At 40.2% G+C, this 24,493-nt stretch overlaps 1 protein-coding gene across 1 annotated transcript in view; it reads right to left on the bottom strand.

The window, feature by feature from the left end:
* The window catches only part of PDE6A (phosphodiesterase 6A), a 107,724-nt gene that overhangs the window by 34,921 nt on the left and 48,310 nt on the right, over nucleotides 1-24,493 (bottom strand). Inside the window, exons 11-16 of the mRNA XM_043980715.1 lie at nucleotides 22,537-22,602; nucleotides 20,992-21,138; nucleotides 20,073-20,180; nucleotides 15,999-16,108; nucleotides 15,522-15,609; nucleotides 9,370-9,470 (exon numbers count right to left, since the gene is read on the bottom strand). Of these exons, the coding sequence (XP_043836650.1) occupies nucleotides 9,370-9,470; nucleotides 15,522-15,609; nucleotides 15,999-16,108; nucleotides 20,073-20,180; nucleotides 20,992-21,138; nucleotides 22,537-22,602 (620 nt within the window). The remainder of the gene's footprint in view (nucleotides 1-9,369; nucleotides 9,471-15,521; nucleotides 15,610-15,998; nucleotides 16,109-20,072; nucleotides 20,181-20,991; nucleotides 21,139-22,536; nucleotides 22,603-24,493) is intronic.

Raw genomic sequence — 24,493 nt, forward strand, 5'->3', positions numbered from 1 at the left:
GGAAACTGCTCCATGTAACAAAGCTAGACAGGCACATCTAGAACTAGGTTCTAGGTTTCCTGAGTCCCAGACTTGTGCTTTTTCCTGTTCATATAGCAGGGCAGGAATTATTAACCTCATTTTGCAGTTGGGGAGACTGAGGCCCTGAGAGGAGAAGTGATTTACCCAAAGACATATGGTAAGCTAGTGGCAGAGTCAAGACTAGACACCAAATCTGAATCCTTAGTTCCTGAATTTGATTTACATACTGTCATGCTATGGATTTAGATGGGGAATAAGAAAGGAAATTGCACTAGGGTAAGGGCCCAAATCAGCCAGTCCTTGCTCTCTCCTTTAGTCAGCAAATTCCCACTCTTGGTTCTTCTAATCTCTTTAATTCAGAGGCCATACTCTTCACTCCCACTGTCTTTTCAAACCTTCCCTCTGCCATCATCATTGTAAGCTGTCCTTGAGGGCTGAGTCAAGGTGGGAAAGTGAGAGGAAGCATTTTTTTTGGGGGGGGGGCAGGGCATTGAGGGTTAAGTGACTTGCCCAGGGTCACACAGCTAGTTAAATGTCAAGTGTTTGAGGCCAAATTTGAACTCAGGTCCTCCTCAATCCAGGGCTGGTGCTTTATCTACTGTGCCACCTAGTTGCTGAAGAGGAAGCATTTTTGCCTAGGTTTCGCAGCCTACCTTGTCCTCAATAATATAAAAAATATGCTGGGCCAAATTCTGATTGAAAAGCCAAGAAAAAAAGTCACAGTAAGTCAATTTTCCAGCCCTGGGCAGTTTAGAAACACAGATAGAGAATCCTGCAGACATGGGTGGTAGGGAGTAGGGATAGGGTGGAATAGGGGACTGGTCAGGAGTATAGGCAGCAGCAGCACACATAAAAAGGAGCATTCATAGTAATTGAGCCAACACAGACCACTAGGGCAGGAAGCATCAGGGCAGAAGGAGATTCCAAGGGATTCCTGAACTAGCATTGGGTACAGGAATGGGTGCCATGTGGCAGTGCTGTCACCCAATGCCTAGTCCTGGGTGAAGGATCCTGGGTCAAGAGGAGAAGTCATGAGGAAGTGTGGGTCCACCCTAGCTGTATACTGAAAAAGGGACAAGTTATAACTAGAGTAGGAGTCCCATACAAAAAGGGAGACAACAGTTCAGTCACCCCAAAACTTCAGAAAATCTTATCAGGTTAACAGTGACAACCCAGCAGTAGTCTACAGAAACTCAACCACACACAAGCCATGGGACCCAAACCTGGGTTGGGAATTTTCAGAACTTAGGCCAAGAGGGAAGGAAACAGACCTCTCCCCAGATAACACCAATATGGGTGTACTGAAAACTTGCAGCCCCCCAGACTGAGCTGTGAAAACTTTAGAAGGATGCAAAAGAATAGAACCTCAGGCAAGACATTCCTCCTCCCTCAAGAAGTAAGCAGAACTTGGCACTAATATAAAGTCCAAAGTTAAGAAGTAGGCCAGAAGAATGAATAAACACACACACACACACACACACACAAAGAACTTGACTCTAAAGAGCTACTGTGGTGACAGAGAAGCTCAAGACACAAAGAGAGAAGAAAATAACTTGATAATATCTACAAGCAAAGCCTTAAAGGGGAAAAAAAATGTAGCTTGAACCCAAGCCAACAAGAATTTCTAGAAGAGTTTTAAAGATTTAAAACCAAATGAGAGCTGTGGAAAGAAGATATGAAAAGAGAACTAACAGCTATGCAAAAGAGATAGAAAGTCTCACTGAAGAAACTAATTCCTTGATAATTAGAATTTATCATATAGAATGTAAGGACTCCATGAGACATTAAGAAATTACAAAACAAAGTGAAAACACTAAAAAAATTAGAAGAAAATATTAAATATTTCACAGGAAAAACAACTGACCTGGAAAACAGATCAAGGAGAGATCATTTAAGAATCACTAGAATGCCTGAAAGTCATGAACAAAAAAAGAATTTAGTCATCATATTTCAATAAATCATAAAACTTTCCAGATATTTTAGAAAGGATAAAGTAGAAATGAAAATAATCTACCAGTCACCTGAAAGAAATTTTAAAATGAAAGGTCCCAGGAATATTATAGCTAAAACCCAGAGCTCCCAGGTAAAGGAAAAAATACCATAATCAGCCAGCAATAATTCAAGTACTGTGAAGCCTGAGTCAAGAAAACAAGATTTAGCAACCACTGGGAATATGGTATTTTTGAAGGCAAAGGACTAAGTCTTACAACCAAGAATAACGTAGATAGCAAAACTGAGTATAATCTTACAGGGAAAAAATAGACCTTTAATGAAATAGAAGATTTCCAGTCATCGTTGGTGAAAAGGCCAGAACTGAGAAGAAAATATGATATATAAATACAAGGCTCAAAATATAAAAAAAAATAAATACGAATGAAAAATCAGAAGGGATTAAATAAGGTAAAATTATGTTTTTATATGAAGAGATGATATATGTAATTCCTCAGAACTTTATCATCATCAGAGGTAAGAGTTTAATGTGATTATATTTTATTTTAATGACCTCAAAATAAGAAAGGAAGGGTGTAGAAAATGAATGTACTGGTAGGGAAAAAGGGAGGAAAAAAGAATTGGGAAAATTGTCTCTCATAAATGTAGTATGGAAGGAAGAATATATACAATGGAGAGGCGAGTGGGAGGGAGAAGTGGCACTTGAACTTCACTCTTATATGAACTAGCTGAAGAAGGGAAGAATACACACACAGAGTTGGGTACAGAAATTCATCTTACTTAACAGAGAAGTAGAAGGGAAAGGGATTAGAGGAAAAGGAGGAAAGGAATAAGAAGGAAGATAGATTAGGGGAGATGGTCATGAGAAACATAACAAATTCTTAAAGAGGGAATGAAGTTAGGAGGAAGAAAGAAAACTATAAGAGCATAGGAGGGGGGCAGCTAGATGACGTAGTGGATAAAGCACTGGCCTTGGATTCAGGAAGACCTGAGTTCAAATCCAGCCTCAAACACTTGACACTTACTAGCTGTGTGACTCTGAGCAAGTCACTTAACCCTCATTGCCCTGCCAAAAAAAAAAGAAAGAAAGAAAAAAAGAGAATAGGAGGCCGGGAATACACAATTAGCAATTATAATTTTGAATGTCAATGGGATGAACTCTTCCATAAAGTAGAAAAGGATAGCATAATGGATTAGAAACCAGAATCCAACAATATATTGTTTATAAGAAACACATTTGAAGCAGAAAGATATACACTGAATTAAAATAAGGGACTGGAGCAGAATCTATTATGCCTGAACTGAAGTAAAAAAATGCAGGGGTAGCAATCACGATCTCAGAAAAAGCAAAGGAAAAATAGATTTAATTAAAAGAGATAAACAGGGAAACAACATCTTGCTAAAAGGTACCATATACAATGAATTAATATAGATATTGAACATATATATACCAAATGGCATAACATCCAAATTCTTTTTCTTTTTTTTTTGAGGCAATTGTGGTTAAGTGACTTGCCCAGGGTCATACAGCTAGTAAGTGTCTGAGGCCGGATTCGAACCCAGGTCCTCCTGACTCCAGGGCTGGTACTCTATCCACTGTGTCACCTAGCTGCCCCAACATCTAAATTCTTAAGGGAAAAGTTCAGTGAATTACAGGACGAATGAGAGAAAAATCATAGTAGTGGGAGAATTCAATTGACTCTTCTGAGACCTAGATAAATAGAAGATAAACAAGAAAAAAGTAAAAGAGATGAATAGAATTTTTAAAAACTTAAATATGAGAGATGTCTGGAGAATATTAAATGGGAATAGAAAAGATACCTTTTTCTCAACTGTGCATAGAACCTTCACAAAAATTGACCATATATTAGGTCATAAACACCTCACAAAAATGCAGAAAAGTACAAAATTAAATGCATCTTTTCCTGACCATTATGCAATAAGAATTACATTAAATAAAGAACCTTTGGAACATAGATTGAAAATTAATCCTGAACTAAATAACTTAAACTTAAAGAATGAGGAGTCAAAGAAGAAATCATAGAAACCATTAATAATTTCATTAAAGGTAATGGCAACAATGAGACAACATACCAAAATTTGTGGGATGCAGCCAAAGTTTACTTAGGGGAAATTTTCTGTCAGGTTGTGAAGGAAAACAGACAAAAAAACTTTAGAAAAAAGAACTAAAAAAATTATGCTTCAATCTGTATTCAAACACCATCAGTTCTTTCTCTGGAGATGGATTGCATTTTTCATAAGTGATGGAATACTATTGAGCTGTAAGAAGTGATAAAGGGGATGGTTTCAGGAAAACCTGAGAGGACTTGTATGAACTGATGTAAAGAGAAGTGAATAGAACCAAAAGATCAATTTATACAATAATGGCAATGTTGTAAAGATGTTCAACTTTGAAAGACTTATTAACTCTGATCAACACAATGATTAATCATGACTCCAAAGGACTCATGATAAAACATGCTAGCTACTTCTAGAAAGTTCATGGATTCAGACTGCAGATTGAAGAATATTTTCTTCTCTTTCATTGTTTTTCTATATTTTTTCTGGACATGACTAATGCAGGAATATATTTTGCATGGCTATATATATTTATAATGGGGTTTGTTTATCTTGTCTTTTCAATGGGTGGGGGAGGGGGAAGATGGAAGGGAGATAACTGAGAACTAAAAATAAAATAAAACTGAATTTTATAAAATTGTAACCTGTCCTCCTTTTAAGCTCATTTTATCCATATATATGTATATTTGTGTATCTATGTATGTCTGTGTATATATGTATGTATGCATGTATGTGTGTCTATCACTCTGTCACACTCATTGTTAAAACCTACCAACTTCTAGGCTAAGCTCCCTCATTTCACAAGGAGTTCATTACTTGTATTGGCCTTCCTCTCCACCCCAACATCTGCCCTCATACTGAAGAAGTTGGTCATATATATTGATATCCCTGCAAATATCCTTACCTCCTAATTCACCAACCTCTTCAACTCCCAAATCACAGGGATGGAAGCCATCTTCACTCCCCATCACTATGTTACCTGGATGATTTTGAACTTTGAAACTACCCTCTCTGATCATACTCTCTTGCTCTCCTATCTATCATTCTGCCTCATTCCTTCTAAATCGATTCTTCAGTCCCCTCTACCTTTCCTGTTCTCCCAGCCAGTCACCCCTGTTTTTCCCTCACTGTTCTTTCTGATTAGTTTTTCTCTCCAGAGGCAGCATGATATAGTGGAAAGAGCCCTGGCTCTGGAGGTAGAGGACCTGGTTTGGAATTCTGGCTCTGCTGCTTATTTCCTGGGTGACCTTGGCCAAATTACTTAGATTCCCTAGTCCTCAGTTTTCTCAGCTTTAAAGTGAGGTTGATCTAAGTGGATCCCTAAGGTCCTTGACAATTCCAAATCTAGGATTCTATGAGCTACAATTAACACATCATCCTCTATCCTTGAATCCCTTGCTCCTTTGTCCTACTGCCATCCATGCCCAACTAGTCCTTGACTGACCCCTTTCCGCCCCGCCCCCCCCCAGGGGCATGCTGATTAATGTTTAACAACTTCTGATGGGTGGGGAGAGTGGTACCTGTGACACACTTTTAAATTTACTCCATATTATTAACATTTTCTCCATAGTTTTCTTCAGTCTAGATAATCAACAACCATAACAACCACCAACACAAAAATCAAGTCTAGGTTTACAGCACTTGCTCATTTCTAAGACAGAAATGCTCACAATGGAAATTTAACACTTCGCTCTCCGGAGCCCATCTGAGCTGGCTCCAGCATGCCCCTGGTTACTGCTACCATTCCCTTTCTCTCATGGTTCTTTTTTTTTTTTCTTTTTCTTTTTTAGTAAGGCAATTGGGGTTAAGTGACTTGCCCAGGGTCATACAGCTAGTAAGTGTTAAGTGTCTGAGGCCGGATTTGAACTCAGGTCCTCCTGACTCCAAGGCCGGTGCTCTATCCACTTCGCCACCTAGCTGCCCCCTCTCATGGTTCTTAATGGTGTTAAAAGAAGTCACACAAAACCATGCCAACCTGGTACACTACCAAGATAGCATGAATAAATTCATGCTAGTTATTTCCAGCTACTGCACATCAATCCCTTTATTCTTCCTTGAATGACCACCACACTCATCTCAGCAGCTTTTTCAGACCTTCCCCTCTCACCTAATAATCATGGTAGTCTCACTCCCAAGATGGACTTGGCATATATTTTACTGAGAAATTCAAGACCATCCATCATGGGCTCTCTATTCCTCATCTCAAAATCTTCACACATCCTTTCTCCCTTTACTCTGGTCTCTGAGGAATAAGTCGCCATTAATGTCAATGACCATTGGCAATTCTTCTGGTGCTCTTAAATTCATTTCCTCCAGGAGTCTGCTTGAGAATTATTTCCTTTCATCTTCAGTTTCTCTATATCTATTGGGTTTTTCCCTAACACATATAAATTTGATTGAGTCTCCACCATCCTAAAAGACTTTTCATTTGATCTTGTCATCCCTTCACCCTATTATCCTACATTTTTTTCTTCCATTTCACTGTCAAACTCTCCAAAAGGTTCATCCACACTCATCACCTCAACTTCCTTGCAATCCCCTTTCTTCTCAGTCTTTTGCAGTCTGTCTTCTGGCCTTGTCACACTACTAATACAGTTTTCTCAAGCTTACCATTTGATTTCTTTTTTAAAATGCTCTTTTGGTTGTTATAAATTGAATCGCCAACAAAGAAAAACATTTCAATAGACAAAGAAATGAGGATCATGAACTTTTGTTTAGATATAGTTTGCTTTAAAATGTATATATTAAATTTGGGGGGGCAGCTTAGGTGGCACAGTGGATAGAGCGCTGGGCCTGGTGTCAGAAAGACTCATCTTCCTGAGTTCAAATCTGGCCTCAGACATTTACTAGCTGTGTGACTCTGGGAAAGTCACTCCTCCCTATTTGCTTCAGTTTCCTCTTCTGTCAAATGAGCTGGAGAAGACAATGGCAAGCCACTCCAGTATCTTTGCCAAGAAAACTCCAAATAGGGTCACAGATTCAGCTATGACTGAAATGACCAAACAACAACAACATTTTTAACAAAGTATTCATCAAATTACTCTTTTTTTTTTTGGTTCCCTTCTGAACTTTGTTTTTTTGTATTTAAATCTTTTATTGATGCTCTTTTCTCTTTTTTGTATCTATCACTACTGATTAAACCCCTCCTCCCCTACCATAAGTTCTCTCCTGTAATAAATACGTATAGTAAAGCAAAACAAATCAACATCACTAATTAATATTTTTATCTGCTAAATCTTAAGACTTTTTCTCGATTTTCAACCTTGGTGGCTTTTGACATTGTTGACCATTCCTTCCTCTCTCAGCCCCCATCATGTTCACTCCTGGTTTCATGTTTCCCTGACTGATTCTTTCTATACTTGATCATCATCTACTTCTCAGCCCCTAAGTATGGGTATTCCCAGAGGTTCTGCCGGCAGTGTCTACTCTTTCTCCCATGGTGATTTCATGAGCTATCATAAATCAGTGACCACTTCTAAGCAGATGACTCCCAAACCAATATCTCCAGTCATAATCTCTGTCCTGAACGCCAGGCCCACATACACAAGAAGATCTCCGCATGGGTGTCCCATTAACATCTTAGTCTCAGTAAATACAAAATGGTATTTATTCTCTTCCTCCCTAAGCTCAAACCTCCTCCAAATTTCCCAAATTTGTTTGAGGGCACCCCCATCCTAGTTGCCTAGGTTCACAATCATAAAGTCATGTTCAGCTCTTCCCTCTCCTTCACCATATCCAATTCGTTTGCCAAGTCTTGTCAGTTTTCCTTCCACGATATATCTTGAATACATCCCCTTCTCTCCACTTACCTAACCGCTCTAGTTCAGAGCCTCACCCCCTCTCTACTAGACTGCTCTGGTAAGAAGGAAACAAGTGTATATTAAACATCTATTATGCGCCAGGCATTGTGTTAAATTACAAATATTATCTTGTTTGATCCTCTCAGCAATCATGGGAAGTAAGTGGTATTTTTAGCATTTTACTGTTGAGAAAACTGAGGCAGACAGAAGTTAAATGACTTGCTCAGAGTCACACAGCTGATAAACGGGTGAGGTTTTATTTGACCATAGCTCTTCCTGACTCAGACCAGTGTTCTATCTCCTGTACCACCTAGCTGCCTCTAACAGCCTATCACCTGGTCTCCCTGATTCCAGTCTCCTCTTCATCTAGGTGGTACAACGGATAGATAGGGTGTTAGCTTTGGAGTCTGGAAGGTCAGAATTCAAATGTTCCCTCAGATACTTACTAGCTGTATGATCCTGGGCAAATAACGGGATTTCTAAATTAACCTTTAATATAATCTCTAAAATTGGCTCCGTTTTTCCATCCATACAATGGAGATAATAATAGCATTTACCTCTCAGGGTTAATTGAGGATCAAATGAGTTAACATAGGAAAAGCGCTTCAAAAACCATAAAGCACTATAAAAGTGCTAGCTACTGGTCTTGTGAATATTGTTATTGTTTTTGTTTATCATCATCATCACCACCATCATCAATTCAGCTAGTATTCCTCTGCTCAGTAACCTTCAGTATTTTCACATGACTTTCAGGATAAAATATAAACTCCTCAGTCTGCCCTTTAACACCCTCCACAAACCAGTTCTGGCCTACCTTTACAGCCTTATCTAACTTTACTCCTTCTCATACACATCACATTCCAGCCAAACTAAACTTCTAGCTGCTCCCCAAACTCAACATTCCATTTCCCATATTTGTGCACTCATACAAGGCATCCCTCAGCATTGGGAATGCACTCCTTCATATTTCAGAATCTGTATTTGTGCAAGGTTCAGCTTAGGTGTCATGTTCTTCATGAAACCTTCCCTTCCCTGGTACCTCCAGCTATTAGTTCTCTCTCTCTCTCTCTCTCTCTCTCTCTCTCTCTCTCTCTCTCTCTCTCTCTCTCTCTCTCTCTCTTTGTCTCTGTCTGTCTCTGTCTCTGCCTGTCTGTCTCTCTCTATCTCTATCTCTGTCTCTGTCTCTCTCTGTCTCTGTCTCCCCCTTCCTATTTTCCTCTCTCTCCCTCTTATCTCCTCTCTGTGCCTGTCTGTATCTTTCTCCTTCTCTCTACCCCACCTCAAATTACCTTGTATTTACTGCTCTGTGGACATGTTGCATCACCCCCCATCCAGTAGAATGTCTGAGGTCAGAGACTTACTTTTATTTTTGTATCCCCTGTGCTTAGCAAAGAGAAAGCACTTAATATATGTTTATTGGTTTTCATTGAAGGGTACGCCCATGCATTGTTGCATTTTACTTTCAAACTCGACAAGTTGCTTGAATAAAAATCCTCCTTTTGCTCAAGAGCCAACATACTTGAAATAAAGGGCCAGGTCGGTAGCAATGATCGCGATATCCATCATGTGGATGGCGTGCTCATGCTGCCTTCGATTAAGGTTCTGGAAGATGTTTAGACTCTGAGGAAAAACACAAGAGAAGCATATTTTAAAAGCTGTAGCATTCTCTTACCAAAGGATTTGGAGTAGCTGAGATGAAACCTGCTCAGTAAGAAGAGTTTCCATGCCTTAAAGAGACAATATCACCTTTCTCTTGCTGTGAAAAAGGAGTCTCAAAAGAGGCAAGATGGGGCAGCTAGGTGGCGAAGTGGATAGAGCACCGGCCCTGGAGTCAGGAGTACCTGAGTTCAAATCCGACTTCAGACACTTAACACTTACTAGCTGTGTGACCCTGGGCAAGTCACTTAACCCCAATTGCCTCACTTAAAAAAAAAAAAAAGAGGCAAGATGTATATGGGTGCAGGGATGAGCTCAAATGCCCCGAACTTGAGGTTTTTTTTTCCATAAAAGTATTTCATTATTTTCTAGTTACATGTAGAGATAGTTTTCAACATTTGTTTTCATAAGATTTCTAGTTTCAAATTTTTCTCCCTCCCTCCCTCCTCCCCAAGACAGAAAGCAATCTGATATAGGTTATATATGTACAATCACATTAAACATATTTCTGCATTAGTCATGTTGTGAGAGAAGAATCAGAACAAAAGAGAAAAACCTCAAAAAAGAAAAACAAACAAAAAAATAGAAATCGTATGGTTCAATCTGCATCTAGATTCCATAGTTCTTTTTTTTCTGGATTTGGAGAGCCTTTTCCATCATGAGTCTTTTGGAACTATCTTGGACCATTGTAATGCTGAGAAGAATCAAGTCTATCACAGTTGATCAACACACAATGTTGTTGATACCGTGTACAATGTTCTCCTGGTTCTGCTCATTTCATTCATCATCAGCCCACTCAAGACCCTCCAGGTTTCTCTGAAATCTGCCTGCTCATCGTTTCTTACAACACAATAGTGTTCCATTACATTCACATACCACAACTTGTTCAGCCATTCCCCAATGGATGGGCAACCCCTCAATTTCCAATTCCTTGCCACCACAAAAAGAGCAGCTATAAATATTTTTGTATATGTGGGTCCTTTTCCTTTGTTTTTTTGTTTTTTGGTTTTTTAGTGAGGCAATTGGGGTTAAGTGACTTGCCCAGGGTCACACAGCTAGTAAGTGTTAAGTGTCTGAGGCCAGATTTGAACTCAGGTACTCCTGAATCCAGGGCCGGTGCTCTATCCACTGCGCCATCTAGCTGCCCCTTTTCCTTTGTTTATGATCTCTTTGGGAAGAAGACCTATTAGTGGTATTGCTGGGTCAAAGGGTATGCACAACTTTATAGCCCTTTGGGCATAGTTTCAAATTACTCTCCAGAATGGTGGGATCAGTTCACAGCTCCACCAACAATGCATTAGTGTTCCAATTTTTCCACAGCTTCTCCACCATTTATTATTTTCCTTTTTTGTCATATTACCCAATCTGATAGATGTCAGGTGGTACCTCAGAGTTGTTTTATTTTTCATTTCTCTAATCAATAGTGATTTAGAGCTTTTTTTTTTTTCATATGGCAATAGATATGGAGCTTGAGTTTTGAGAAAGACTGGATTGGGTATGGAGGGAGGCAGGATTGCTGGTAATTGAAGACACCTAGAATACAGTCTCAGCTGCCATTTCTTGTCATGGTTAGGAGACATCTTGTAAATCACTTAGTGCAGTGCCTAGCACATGGTAGGTGCATACTGCTATTGTTGTTATTATTATCACCCTGAGTCCAAGATGAGAATTGTGCCTTGATGGACCAGTCATTGCTGAATTTCTTCCATCCTAGAGAACTGATACCAGATGGTGATTTTTGCCTGCCCTTATTTATCCTTTCCCACATACCCAGCTCACCCCTGCTTTAGAGAGTATGTGATAAATAAATCCAAAGTTGATCTTTCTTAAACTTTGTTAACATTTCTGCTCAATTAGCATTCAAAGTCATCATAAGGTTAAAGTAGTTGATCAAAGCAATATTTATGAGTATGTATTTCATTAATGGCAATGGGATGTGAGACAGAAAAAAGGGGCAATAAATTAACATGTTACAAATAGAGAGAAAAATTGAAAAAGAAAATAGACTGTTGGAAGTTGCCAAGATTATCTCCAGTTCCAGGGGGCTCCAGAGCTATATGAAAGAGAATTTTACTTATTCACATTCAATAATTTCTCAAACCAGGGTTAAAAGCATGAATTCAGCTTTCCCCCCAATGGCAATTTTTGTCTGGGGAGAAGATAGATGAAGTATCTCTGAAGGTTATATGGCCTTGATCATTGTTCTACTCTGCCATACCCAAGAAGATCTCTTCACAGGACAGAACTGAGGATGGTGACTAGAAAGTCACACTTAATGGAGAGGAGGAGTGGGGGAAAGAAGTGTATGTGGGGGGTAAAGATCCACATTGCAAAAGTGGGGCCAGAGGGAGAGGAAGTAAAAATTCTAATCCTTTCTCTCCTACTATTTACATTTATTTATTTGTTTGTTTATTTATTTGTTTGTTTGTTTGTTTGTTTATCCATTCATTCATTCATTCATTCATTCATTCATTCATTCATTCATTCGTTTGTTTGTTTATTTATTCATTTATTTTGGCAGGACAATGAGGGTTAAGTGACTTGCCCAGGGTCACACAGCTTGTATACCATTTACATTTTGAGAGTTATTTAGAGCACTGAGAGGTTAAATGATTTAACCAGTATAGTCAGAGGCAGGATTTGAACCCAGGTCTTCTTGGTTCCTAGGCTACCTTTTTCCACTATACCATGATGCCTCTCAATGAAGCCTGGGCTCATGTTTAATACTCCTTTTTAACCTACTTCTTTCTGATTTTTCAATATTGCAGAAGATCACCTCCAAATAGAGAACCTACGGACTCAGAGTAGAGACTGAAATTTTTTTTTCCTCTTTGTTTTTCTTTTCTTTTTAAACATGGCTAGTTTGAAAATGTTTTGCATGACCACATATGCATATATATGAAATATATACACATACATATATGCACGCGTACTTATATACATAGACATAAATGTGTCTATGTATATATGTGTGTGTGTGTGTATGCAGATACATATACACACATATAATTGGTTGGTTGTTTTTGTCCTTTGTTCTAGAAGATCAAAATAATATCACTATGCTGGAGTCAAAGGACAGTATGTCTGACTGTGGCTGATCAGACCAATAGGAGCTTGGAAGGTTCTACCACAGGTTGAGCACAAATAGTCCATATGAACATCTGGAGTGGAGATGTTTCTAAATTTGCAAATCTCACGTTTCTTTTGAGCTACTGAAATTCTGTTTTGCTCATAGAGCACAGCACCTTCTTTGATGTGGGTATGCCATGCTGGGTGGTCCTGTGCCAGTGTCTCCTCTGGCATTCAATTGATTCTGAACTTCTTCAGAGAAACTTTGAGAATATTTTTGTATCTCTCTTCTTCTTCTTCTTCTTCTTCTTCTTCTTCAGGGCAATGAGGGTTAAATAGCTTGCCCAGGGTCAAACAGCTAGTAAGTGTCTGAGGCCGGATTTGAACTCAGGTCCTCCTGAATCCAGGGCCTGTGCTTTATCCACTGTACCACCTAGCTGCCCCAGTATCACTTCTTGTGACCACCATGTGAGTATCTGCCTTGCATGAATTCTCTGTAACTATCTTCCCCAATCACTATGTCAGGAAGGCCTCAGCCATGCTCTATTTCATTCATAACTCAACTCTGTAGACTTCTTTTCCCTTTCTTCCTCTTTTCCAGCTCCCTTGCCCCCTTCGCTCATACCCTCTTCTACTTTTTCAACCTTAGAGTTTTTCAGTTCATATTTTTTATGTGCTATCTTCCCACAGTATAGTAGGACTTCTTTGAGGGTAAGGACCCTTTTTGCTGACTTATATTTGTATTCCTAGCACTTAACACAGTGTAAGCACTTAATAAATGCTTTATCTATCTATGACACATGTCCAGGATACCATCCCTTTCATCATGTCTTGCACATGAGTCAAATTTGCTAATGAACTGCAGTCTACTTACACCCACAATAAACAATGATCACATGTTAAAAATTGGAAGGGACCTCAGAGGCCATCTAATCCAGCCTATCCATTTTACAGATGAGGAACAGAGACCCAGAGAGGTGACTTGTCCTTGGTCATACAGAGAATAATCATCAGAGGTAAGTTTCAAATGCAGGCTCTCTGACTCCAAATCCAGTATTCTTTCCACTGTGACACACTGCCTCTCAATGATGATTTCTTCTATTGTCCTTTGAATGACTTGCAATTTTTATTCTTCAGAAATTGCAATAGTCAAAAGAAATTACAATAGTCTTCATTATTCATATGCACACAGCCGTCTAGGAGAATACTAGCATTTGTTTGTTTTTCTGGAAATGGATCGACTTATGACTGTTAAAAACACTGCAAAATTTCCTGGATGCAATCTCTTCCTCCTTCCTTGTCAATTCTGGGACCAGATCATTATCTAACATACATATTCAAGATATATATACCACTGGACTGACTCAACAGGTTTCTCAAATTGTACATCATTGGGGCAGCTAGGTGGCGCAGTGGATAGAGCACTGGCCCTGGATTCAGGAGGAACTGAGTTCAAATCCAGCCTCAGACACTTGATACTTACTAGCTGTGTGACCCTGGGCAAGTCACTTAACCCCAATTGCCTCACCAAAAACCAAACCAAACCAAAACCAAATTGTACATCATCGTTTTGGAAACAGTCATTACCACTTCTTGTCTGGATTGTTGGCACAATTTCTTTTGGGTAGTCAAGGATCTCATTGAGATGATCTTATAGGTAGTAGGGAGCTTGCAATTAGCTCAGTGTCACCTAAAAACAGAAGAATCTGGGAGATATCATCATCTATAGGGAATTCCTCCACCAATTGAACATGTGGTACAGTGAAAAATACCCTGGATCTGGAATCAGGCAACCAACATTCCAATTTCAGTTTATATGTATGTGTGTGTATATGTATACACACATATATACATACATATATTAGTGTGTATGTATGTGTGATAGAAACGATGTGGAAACCAGGACACTAATGCACTATTGGTGGAATTGTGAACTGGTCCTATCATTCTGAAGAACAATTTGGAACTTCAGCCAAAGGTCCATAAAACTGTGCATACCCTCTGACTCAGCAATACCACTACTAGGCTGTACCCAAAAGATCAAAGGAAAAGAACCTGCATATACAAAACTATTTATAGTAGCTCTTTTTGTGGTGGCAAAGAATTGGACATTGAGGGAGTGCTCATCAACTGGAGAATGGCTGAGCAAGTTGTGGTATATGAATGTAATGGAATACTATTGCGCTATAAGAAATGGTGAGCAGGATAGTTTCAGAAAAACCTAGGAAGACCTATATTAGTTGATGCAGAATGAAGTAAGCAAAACTAGGAAATCACTGTACTCAGTAACAGCAATACTGTAATGATGATCAACTGTGAAAGACTTAGCTATTGTGATCAATATGATGATCTAAGACAATTCCAAAGGACCCGTGATGAAAAATGCTATCCAGGATTTTTTTCTTTTCTTTTTTCCAGTGTTGGAAGAGGTAAGAGAAAGAAAAATAAATAAATAAATAAATGCTGAACATTGTATTTATTTACTTATTTCCCTTTATTATTTTATTTTCCCCCAATTATATGCAAAAACAATTTTTAACATTTGTTTTTAAAACTGAGTTCCAAATTTTCTCTCCTCCTCCCTGAATTAATAAGGCAAGCAATTCCAGATAAGTTATACATGTGTACTCATGCAAAACATTTCCATATTAGTCATGCTGTGAAATAAAACATAGATAAAAAAATATTTGAATTCAGGTCCTCCTGAATCCTGGGCCAGTGCTCTATCTACTGAGTCACCTAGCCGCCCCTTATTTGCTTAAACATGATTAACATATCAATAATATTGCTTAACTTTTTGACATAGTTGTTTTTATAGGAAAAGCCTTACTAGAAGAGGGAGGAAAGATAGCTATAAGCAAAAATGACTGTGATATAAAATCAAAAGGCATCGATAAACTTTTTGTTAAAATGTCAAGAAAGAAGCACAGAATCTAATGACTTTACCTCATCCCTCAGCAGTGTTTTGCCAAATTCCAAATGATGTCTTTCCAAGATGGAAGATCCATGGAGTTTGGCCAGTGGATTCTGGGATCTGAAAATACAGGGTAGAAAACATTGCAGTCATTAGAATATTACAGTGTATGCTCTGGGAGGGACCTCAAAACATAGAACAAAGAACGAAGGGTTGAAAGGGACCTCAGAACACAGAATGTCAGAGTCAGAAGATCCTTACAACACAAAATATGACAGCCTTCTGGAAAGGGCCCAAAAACCATCTAGTCATTTAGCCCAACCCCTTCACTTAACACAGAAGGAAATAGGCCCAGAAAGAGGAAATGATTTGCCCGAAATAAGTCTCTTCCAGGTCTACCATTCTACAGTTTTATGGTTCTGAGGATGATGATAAGGAGAGGGAAAGAGCCTCCCACTAATTGTCCAGGTTTGCCTGGGAAGGTTCTTTGGGGCCTTGAGCTCACTTACTTCATCTGGTAGAGATTATTGGTGCCTCTGTGATCAATGTCATGACAGAAAGCAGCAGTCACCATGGCCAAGGCCTCCAGGTCTGTGAAATATCGTTTCAGCTTCCCAGTCTACATGGACAATAAGAACATCGAGGATAAAGTACCAGCCCTGGATTCAGGAGCACCTGAGTTCAAATCCAGCCTCAAACACTTGACACTTACTAGCTGTGTGACCCCGGGCAAGTCACTTAACCCTCACTGCCCCACAAAAAAAAAAAAAAAGGACATCTGAGTCACTGACAACTTAAAGTAGGTCAGCACCCTTGGAACAACAGAGGTACTTGTGGAATGTTCAAAGACCCAGAGGAAGATTCCTTCGTGGTAACAAACCCCTTTCCATCACACTGAAGACTATAATTAGATGTTGGGTAGAATAGGGGTTGGGAGTCAGGCAATTTTTGCTAAGTTCTTTCTTTTCTGTAGACCTCAAAGAAGTAGATCATAATCTTTGGTGCTTCCTCAGGGCAGTCAGTATATATTGAGCAATCAGGATAATATGTTGTCACATATCAAGGTTCGAGAGAAAACTCTCACTTGAGAACAAAGGAGGCCGCTCCTCTCTGAATAAATGTGATGCCCTGTAGGATATCTGACTAGCCTTTCTCTTGAGAAATTCAAAAGTGTTTACAGATAACATCTAGGCCATTCTAACAGGGCTCATTGGAGGCCATTATTTCTTTTTTTCTCTCAGTAAATACTCCTTTATTTAAAGTTTTGAGTTCCAAATTTTATCCCTCCTTCCCTCACTCCTTTCCCCCCTCCTTGAGGCAGTAAGCAATCAGATCTAGATTATACCTGTGCAATTATGTAAAACATTGCCATGTTAGTCATTTTTTTTTCCTTAATGAGGCAATTGGGGTTAAGTGACTTGCCCAGGGTCACACAGCTAGTAAATGTTAAGTGTCTGAGGCCGCATTTGAACTCAGGTACTCCTGACTCCAGAGTCAGTGCTCTATCCACTGTGCCACACTGTGCCAGTGTGTTAGTCATTTTGTACAAAAAAACTTGGATAAAAGAAAAAAATGAAAGAAAATTTTAAAATAGCCTGCTCTAGTCTGTGTTCAATTGAAGCCATTCTGATGTTACAGCCTTAATTACAGGGAGGTTCCACTGATCTCTGCCCTGCTCAGGCCCCACCTGAAGTGTTGAGTTCAGTTCTAGGATCTTCATTTTAGGAAAGACATTGATAAATCAGGAATGTGCACCACCCCCCATCTCCAGGCACCAAGACAGCTGAGGGGGTCCAGAAATGATGTCATGTGGAGATTGGTGGCAGAATCTGAGGATGCTGAGCAAAAGAAAAGAGTTCAGGTTTGGGATGAGAAAAGAAACATGACTTAGGTCTTTAAATACCTGAAAGACTGTTGTGAAGGCAGATGAGTATTCTGCTTGGCTTCAGAGAACAGAACAAAGTGCAATGGGGGTAATTAGAGGGAAGAGGACTTCAGTTCACTCAAATGAAGAGCTGCATGACACACAGAACTTTCCAGCAATTGACTGAGCTGCCTCAAGAGCTTCCCATCCCTGGGGACCTTTAAACAGAGACTAGATGAATGCAGATTGGGACCATTGGAGAAGAGAGGCCTTTGGTGGTATGAGCTGGACTAGACACTCTCTGGGCCCCCTTCCAGCTCTGAGACTCTAGGATTTTATGCTATGTAGTCAAGGTCATGCTGGTAAATGGTTAACAACTAGGTCTGGGGTGGGGGGAATGTAGGTACAATAAACTTTTAAATTAGATTTGTTTCATTAATATTTTCTCCATCATTTTCTTAACTCTGGGCAATTACCAAAAAAAAAAAAAATCCCTGATTTGTAGCTTTTGCCAATTTCCAAGGTATAAATGCTCACCATGAACCAATACAATTACACTGGCTCCAGCATACATTGGCATGGAGCCCATACCAGATATTGGCATGTGGGAAAAAGGAAATGCCAGGAGCCCAAGACAGTTCTTTTATCTACCTGCTTGACCTGGGAGTACCTACTCCTCAGCTAGCTAGCCCAATCTTGGCTTCCTCAGTGTTCTTCCTCCATGATGCATGGTAGAACTTTGAGTGGGCGAAAAGTCAGAAGTGGCTTGATTTTTGGTTGTTTTGGGTAAACGGAGGAAGAAAGAACTCTAATCGTGTTACCTTGTAACATTTGCTCCTATAATTTATTCATTTAATTCTCCATCCACTAGGAAAGCCATATATTCTTCCTAAGCCTTTCTGGTTTAAGTATAACTCTGGGGAATTTGTCCCATGGGTACATAAATACTTGGTCATGTAAATAAGGATAGAAATGGATTTATTTTCCAATTCTGCATTCCTTTCTCCAAATGGCCAGTTTACCTGCATAAGTTTCAGACTAGAGAATGCTTAGAGAAAATACCCAGCACCTATACCTCCTCATAAAGGCAGTGTGGGGTAAAGAAGTGCATGCTGGACTTGGAATTAGGTAACCTGGGTTCCAGGTCTGGCCCTGCGGCTGTCATCTTTGTGACCTTGAGCTAGTGACTTCTCAGACTTTTGTTTCAACCTCTGTAAAATGAAGAGGTCGGACACGATGGTGACTTTGGTATCATACAGCTCTACATCCCAAGGTGCCTCACTTTTGGCTCAGTCACTTACTGAGTGTTTGTAGCCACTATCTCCTCTAACTTTCCAGGATATCCCTAAACCTATCAAGACTCCTAGGGGAAAAACCAGAGGGTTTTCCTTCTCCCCCTTCTTCTTTCTCCCCAAAGCACTGCACCATCTTGCTTCATATTTTTTTTAATTTAAATTTTTTTTTTTGTGGGACAATGAGGGTTAAGTGACTTGCCCAGGGTCACACAGCTAGTAAGTGTCAAGTGTCTGAGGTCAGATTTGAACTCAGGTCCTCCTGAATCCAGGGCTAGTGCTTTATCCACTGCACCACCTAGCTGCCCCCTTGCTTCATATTTTTAAAGGGAATTTACTATAAGCATCATAAAGCAACATGTGAGTGCAGTATGGAGAATATGCCAATAGCAGGTAAAAATGGGTTAAAGGATTATAAATCATAAAGATGTCCATGGTCATAGGTATAAAGCCTAGGGAATGGGAGTCTTTTCATTTTCTTTGCTTAACTCCAGTTCTCTTGCCAAGGACTGTGATCTAGGTTACTACATTCTAGCCCATTGGACACTATTTCTCCAACCCTTGAATATAGATGCAGAACCTCTCTATCCTCTCTGCAGAAGTGAGAGACCATAGCTGTGTGACCCTGGGCAAGTCACTTAACCCTCACTGCCCTAAAAAAAAAAAAAAGTGAGAGACCATTGAGTGGAATATTATACATATTGTCAGACAGGATTATAGTCTTGATGGGTTTTGTTGAATGATCTTTTTCTTTTTCTTTTTTTTAGACTGTGTTATAAGGAATGTCTTACCAGATAGAGGAGGGGAGATATATTTAAAAATGAAAATGAAATTAAAAAATAAAAGATAATTAAAAATAAAATTAATTAAAAAAATAAAAATATCATTTAAAAAGAGGTGAAGTTTGAGGCAAGTGCCCATCTCCTAAGGCCCCTCTGGTCTAGGCTTTCCATAGGATTCTTCACCTTCAAACCTTAACAAAAGGGCCTATAGAGAGGTTCCTCTGGCCCATACTCTTGACTCCCAATTAAAAAGAGTGTTCTCTACTTCTCCCCAAAGTCTTCATTCCATTTCAAGTCACAGCATTCACAAAGCATCACAGAGACAGAAGGACCTCAGCCTCTAGTCCAAGCCTGCGCCTGAACCAAAACTCCCCCTAAAATATCCCCAATAAGGTACCATCCAGCCGCCACTCAAAGACTTTGGCTAATGGAAGGCCTTGATCTCCTCTTTCCCTGGTCTTGTGCTTCATTTTTTCCTCTGGGCATCTATCTCCATGTACTAGTCCATGGGCGATTCTTCCTCTTTCTCCTGTATTTGTCTGCCTGAGACAGCTTCCGATGACAATGGCTTTAGAGCAATGATAACGTATTCCTACTTTCTCTTCTCCCCCCCCAGAAATGGGCAATCAACAGCGTTAAACCTACCACCAGCAGTGAGAACATGGTCTGTCCCACGTTGAAGCCATGGCGCCAGTTGTGATAGGTAATTCTTCGGTACCCTTTGCTGAGAGAGTACATGAACCGTACTAGAGCCTGGGAATGAGCATGTGGAAAGATCGTTGAGTCAAAGGAGAGAAACTCAGGGGTACATGATATAAATGTGAGGAATTTACATTAAATCATCTCCTAGAAGGCAAAGACTATTTTATTTTTCCTGTATCTCCAACTCCCCCCAAACTACCACCTTATACACTTAAAAAAATTTCTGGAGCTGTGATTTTACTATTGTAGGAAATTCCCTGCATGGATGCTCCCTTTAAGATAAGATCATAGATTAAGACAGTTCAAGGAGTCTTGACCTAGAAAGTCAGAATTCTGGGGGGGAAAAAAAGTCAGAGTTCTGGAAAAAAAAAAATCGGAGTTCCGACTTCCAGCCTAGTTATGGCATGGACTGGTTGTGTGACCATGAACAACTTCCCTTCTTGGAGATTTGGAAATAACTATCCTTCAATAGTATCCTATTATGTGTAGGGATTCGAGCCCATCCTTTTGTACAAAGAGGCAGATAGATGGTGCGGCAGTTAGAGTGCTGCCCATAGAGTAAGGAAGACCAGAGTTTAAACTCTGCTTCTGATAATTTCTAGCTGTGTGACTTTGGGCAGTTCCTGTAACCTCTCTTAGTTTCCCCATCTGCAGAAAAGAGAGCTTCCACTTTATTTATGATGAACAAGGCATGCCTCCACCATTCCTGTATCTGAGGTTTTCAGAGAGTCATAGTGATCATTATAAAAATGATCAGAATAACACAAAGTCAATTTGAGGTCACTCTCTGGATTTCATGCAGAACACTTAAAAAAAAAAAAAAAAAGAAAAGGAAGTCAGAGGTCTGGGGTGTGAGCCTCACCTCCTGGGGTATGTGAAACTTATCCACCACTTTGAGTTCATAATACATCTGGATTCCACATTTCACCAGCTCCAGCTCTGTTAGGGGTAGGTCACTGAAGTGGAACTTATTAATTTCATATTTCTCTGCATCTGGGAGTTCACCTTGCTGAAGAAAGAAAGAAAAAAAGAAAGAAAGAGAGGAAGGGAGGGAGGGAGGAAGGGAGGAAGGGAGGAAGGAAGGAAGGAAGGAAGGAAGGAAGGAAGGAAGGAAGGAAGGAAGGAAGGAAGGAACGAAGGAAGGAAGGAACGAAGGAAGGAAGGAAGGAAGAGAGGAAGAGAGGGAGGGAGGGAGAAAGGAAGGAATTAAGGAAGGAAGGAAGGAAGAAAGAAAGAAAGAAAGAAAGAAAGAAAGAAAGAAAGGAAGGAAGGAAGGAAGGAAGGAAGGAAGGAAGGAAGGAAGGGAGGGAGGGAGGGAGGAAGAGAGGAAGGAAGGAGAGAGGGAGGGAGGGAGGAAGGAAGGAAGGAAGAAAGAAAGAAAAAGAAAGAAAGAAAGAAAGAAAGAAAGAAAGAAAGAAAGAAAGAAAGAAAGAAAGAAAGAAAGAAAGAAAGAAAGGAAGAAAGAAAGAAAGAAAGAAAGAAAAGGAAGGAAAAAAGAAAGAAAGAAGGAAGGAAGGAAAGAAAGAAAGGTCATTCTTGGTGAGTTAGTACAAGATTCAGGGAGAAGTTTGCCCTGGCAGATAGCTTTCCTCCTCTCTTGTATTCTCTTTGGAGCAGGGTACAGGGTAGCTCATTATTTCCTCTGCCAGAAAAAAGACAGCTCCAACAGGTCTCTGGGTTGAACTCTCTTCTCTCCTTGGCTTTCAGACAAAGGGGAGAGCCAATGGTTCTACAGATTCATGGGTCAGGACCCAGTGAGTGAAGGGCCAGGGCAAACAGTAACTTGAGGAGGACAACTGGGAGGTTCCTCAACCCACCACATTGAAGAAATGGTTCCCCAATCTCAATAATTAATAATCTCATCATGCACTTGAGTACAGTGGAACTCTAATCAGGGGAAGGAGAAAAATTAAAAGCAGCAGTGAGAAACCACAGTGTAATGGTATAGTGGACAAAGAAGATGCCAGGAGACCTGGGTTCAAATCCTAGCTCTACTAGTGCCTTGCTGTGGGACTCTGGGAAAAAGTCACATGTCCTCTTGGTCAGACTAAGATAACTCAGTCTGACTTTATGAGTGAAGGGACAGATGCACATCAACAACATCCACTGAAAAAAATCTTTCTCTTCCCAAATATTTCATCTGTCACCTGTCCCCAAGCCAGAAATTTCACCATTAGGTTTATGACTGAATCCTGTTGGCTCTTCAGGTCTTCCAGAGGCCCCCAAAAATCCTTCTGCCACAGATACCACCTCAAGTTCTTACCAAGTCCTCACATCACTGGGACAGGGACAGAAAGAGGTAGGGACAAGGACATTTTCTCAATCTTGCCCAGGGCCAACCTTTGTCCCATCCCTTACAAAGTTACTAATATCAGGTCGCAGCAAACATTGCACTAATTCAACTCACGAGAATGTCAAATAACTCCTCTTCTTCACAGTCACAGGGCTCCTTCCCATACACTTCTCTAGTTTTCTGGAAAGAAATAAAGTGTGTGTGGGGGGGGGGGGTGAGAAAGGTGAAAAGGAATGAAGGCATCAGCATGCATGCACCACATTTGCTACGTCTCTCTTCTAGACTCTCTTCCTTCCCCAGTGTTTTGTCATAACACTAGCTTATACTTATGATACTTTTGGGTTTACAAAGCACTTTTCATCACAATCCTCTGAGTGTGCAAGCATTGTTATCTTCATTTTACAGATGGGGAAACTGAGGCTCAGAGCTAGGAAGTGACTTGAACCTGATTTCACAATGGCAGTGCCAGGACTTGCGAGGCCCAGGATAGTGTGTTCTCTCCACTAAATGATGCTGCCACCCTGTAACCCACAAAGTCCTAGGAGAATTAAAGAAATCATCGAATGCCAGCTTTGGACTAAGAGGGCCTTAGATTCAGGTTTCAGCTCTCTCACTTTCTACCTGTGCAACCTTGGACGAGTCTCAACCTTAGAAGTTTTGCCTAGTTCAACTTACTAGTTAGTGCCTTCCCTCTGAGATCATCTTCAATTTATCTCATATTTTTCTTGCTGATACATAGTCTTTCACTGGCTGTCTACCCAATTTGATCGGAAGCAGGGACTGTTTTTGCCTTTCTTTGGATCCCAGGCATGTAATAAACGCCTGTTGATTTGTTGACAATCTCTCTTGGCCCCAGTTTTCTCATTTGTTAAATGAGGAAACTTCTCTAATGTCCCTTCCATCTCTAAATCTCTTCTCCTAAAGGTCTCTGTACATCTAAGATTGTAAATTCAAGAGATGAATAGTGACATCTTTTCTAAAAACTGATATTGTTTGTCGATTCAGATCATCAGAAAAGCCAGTTTGGGCAAACTCACTGATTATACCAGTCAGTTAGGTGGGTAACAAGCATTTATTAAACACTATGGTGCCAGGCTTTGTGCTAAGCCCTGGAGATACACACACACACACACACACACACACACACACACACACACACACACACACACACGGCAAAAATAGCCTCTATACTTAAGGAGGTGGGGCAACCTGTAAACTTTTGAAAGTCTCTCACGGAGCAGAGGCAGCAGAATGGCACAATGAATAAAAACATTGGACCTGCAGTCAAGAAGACCTGAGTTCAAATATAGCCTCAGATACTATCTAGCGTGTGATCCTGTTCAAGTCACTTAACCTTTATCTACCTCCATTTCCTCAACTATAAAATGGGAATAATAATGTCACCTGCCTCCCAGGATTGTTATGAGATAATATTTGTAAGGCACTGAAGGCCCCTTCCTTTAGGCGCTAGATTAATGTTCTGAACACAGTAAGTGCTTAATAAACATTTCCTTATTTGCAATCAGTTTTTTTTTTTTTTTTGCGGGGCAATGGGGGTTAAGTGACTTGCCCAGGGTCACACAGCTAGTAAGTGTCAAGTGTCTGAGGCCGGATTTGAACCCAGGTACTCCTGAATCCAGGGCTGGTGCTTTATCCACTGCACCACCTAGCGGCCCCTGCAATCGGTTTTAAAAGAGAACAAAGGCAGGGTTCTACCCACATGGAGCTCAAAGTCAAGCAGGGATGGTGAGCCACAGATGGCATGATACAGAAGAGACCATAAAAAGCAAGGAGCAGTGAGGAAAGTCTGGATTCGGAGTCCAAAGGGTTTGAATCCAGCCTCTACCACTTACTACCTCCGTGACCTTGGGCAAGCTATTTGACTTCTTTTGGCCTCAGTTTCTTCACCTGTAAAACGAGAGGGTTGGACTAGATGACCCTTGCCAGCTCTAAGATCCCACGATCCTAAGTGCACAAGGGAGGCACAAAGTACCATGAGTTTAGATGATATCATAACTTGGGGAGGGGGAATTGCAAAGAAGACTACGCAGAGAGCAGGTGCCTCATGGAA

Source organism: Dromiciops gliroides, chromosome 2 (assembly GCF_019393635.1).
Source record: "Dromiciops gliroides isolate mDroGli1 chromosome 2, mDroGli1.pri, whole genome shotgun sequence".
Lineage (NCBI taxonomy): Eukaryota > Metazoa > Chordata > Mammalia > Microbiotheria > Microbiotheriidae > Dromiciops > Dromiciops gliroides.